The 1,067-nt window shown below is 62.7% G+C and overlaps 1 protein-coding gene across 1 annotated transcript in view; it reads left to right on the top strand.

Annotated features, from left to right (window-relative positions):
• The window catches only part of ETH_00042790 (uncharacterized protein), a gene marked incomplete at both ends in the record, with an annotated part of 1,527 nt that overhangs the window by 369 nt on the left and 91 nt on the right, over positions 1-1,067 (top strand). Inside the window, one exon of the mRNA XM_013375128.1 lies at positions 1-1,065. Coding sequence (XP_013230582.1) covers positions 1-1,065 — 1,065 coding nt within the window. The remainder of the gene's footprint in view (positions 1,066-1,067) is intronic.

Here is a 1,067-nt window from a genome sequence, read left to right on the forward strand (position 1 = left end):
CCCGAGAGGGCCTCGCTGTCTCTGCTGCAGGCGCTGCGCATTTGTGGGGGCCTTGCTCCCCCAGCCGCCGACAACAGCAGCAGCAGCAGCAGCAGCAACGTAATTCTGTCGCGTGGTTGCTTCGAGGTGCTGCTGCGTGCTGCAGCAGCAGCGCCGAAAGTGCCTGTGCAGGCAGCAGCACGGCGGCTGCTGCTGCGGTTTGTCTCCCGCGTCTGTGAGCAGTTGCAGCAAGAAGATGCAGCAGCAGCAGCAGCAGCAACAGCAAGCTTGGGGTCTCTTACGACGGCCCTGGTAAGGGCGCTGAAACAGCAGCAGCAGCAGCAGCAGCAGCAACAGCAGCAGCTGCTGCAGCACAACAGCGAAGAGGGCCGGTTACTGCTGCTGCTGCAGCGGATTCTGCCTCAAATTCTGGGGTCCATCGCCCGCCGCCTTGACTCTCTGCAGCAGCAGCCGCAGCAGCAGCAGCAGCAGCAGCAAGAGCTGCTGAAGCAAAAGGAAAGAGCAGAGGGTTTGTGTCTGCTGCTGCTGCAGCAAAAGGGCCCCAAGGGGCTGCCTGCAGCAGAAAGCCTAGAAGCACTAGGCGTTATATTGACGGATTTGCTGCACCAGCGGCGCATGCTGCTGCAGCAGCAGCTGCTGCTGCAGCAAGATGGCCAGCAGCAGAAGCAGCAGCAGCAGCGGCTTGCTGCAGGGGTGTCTTCGTTGTCGATTGCTTCGCAGCTGCTGACGCGGCTGCTGCTGAAGAAGGGGCGCGTTTACAGCAGCAGCAGCAGCAGCAGCAGCAGCGGGGGCCCCAGGGAGGTTGCTGCTTGGTGTTCTGCAGGGTCTGCTGCTGTTGCTGCTGTTATGCTGTGGGCCAGCGAGGGACTGCAGCAGCAGCAGCAGCAGCAGCGTGGCAATGACGCAGCAGCAGCAACTGCAGCAGCTGCGGAGGCAGAGCCAGCAGATGCAGCAGAAGAACAGCTGCGCGCCCTTATGGACAAGCTCAGCTTGGAGAACTCCCCTCAGGGGCAGCAGCAGCAGCAGCAGCAGCAGCAGCAGCAGCAGCAGCAGCAGCGGGGGAGGAG

This window comes from Eimeria tenella, genomic scaffold (assembly GCF_000499545.2).
Source record: "Eimeria tenella Houghton genomic scaffold, Eth_scaff2540, whole genome shotgun sequence".
NCBI classification, from domain to species: domain Eukaryota; phylum Apicomplexa; class Conoidasida; order Eucoccidiorida; family Eimeriidae; genus Eimeria; species Eimeria tenella.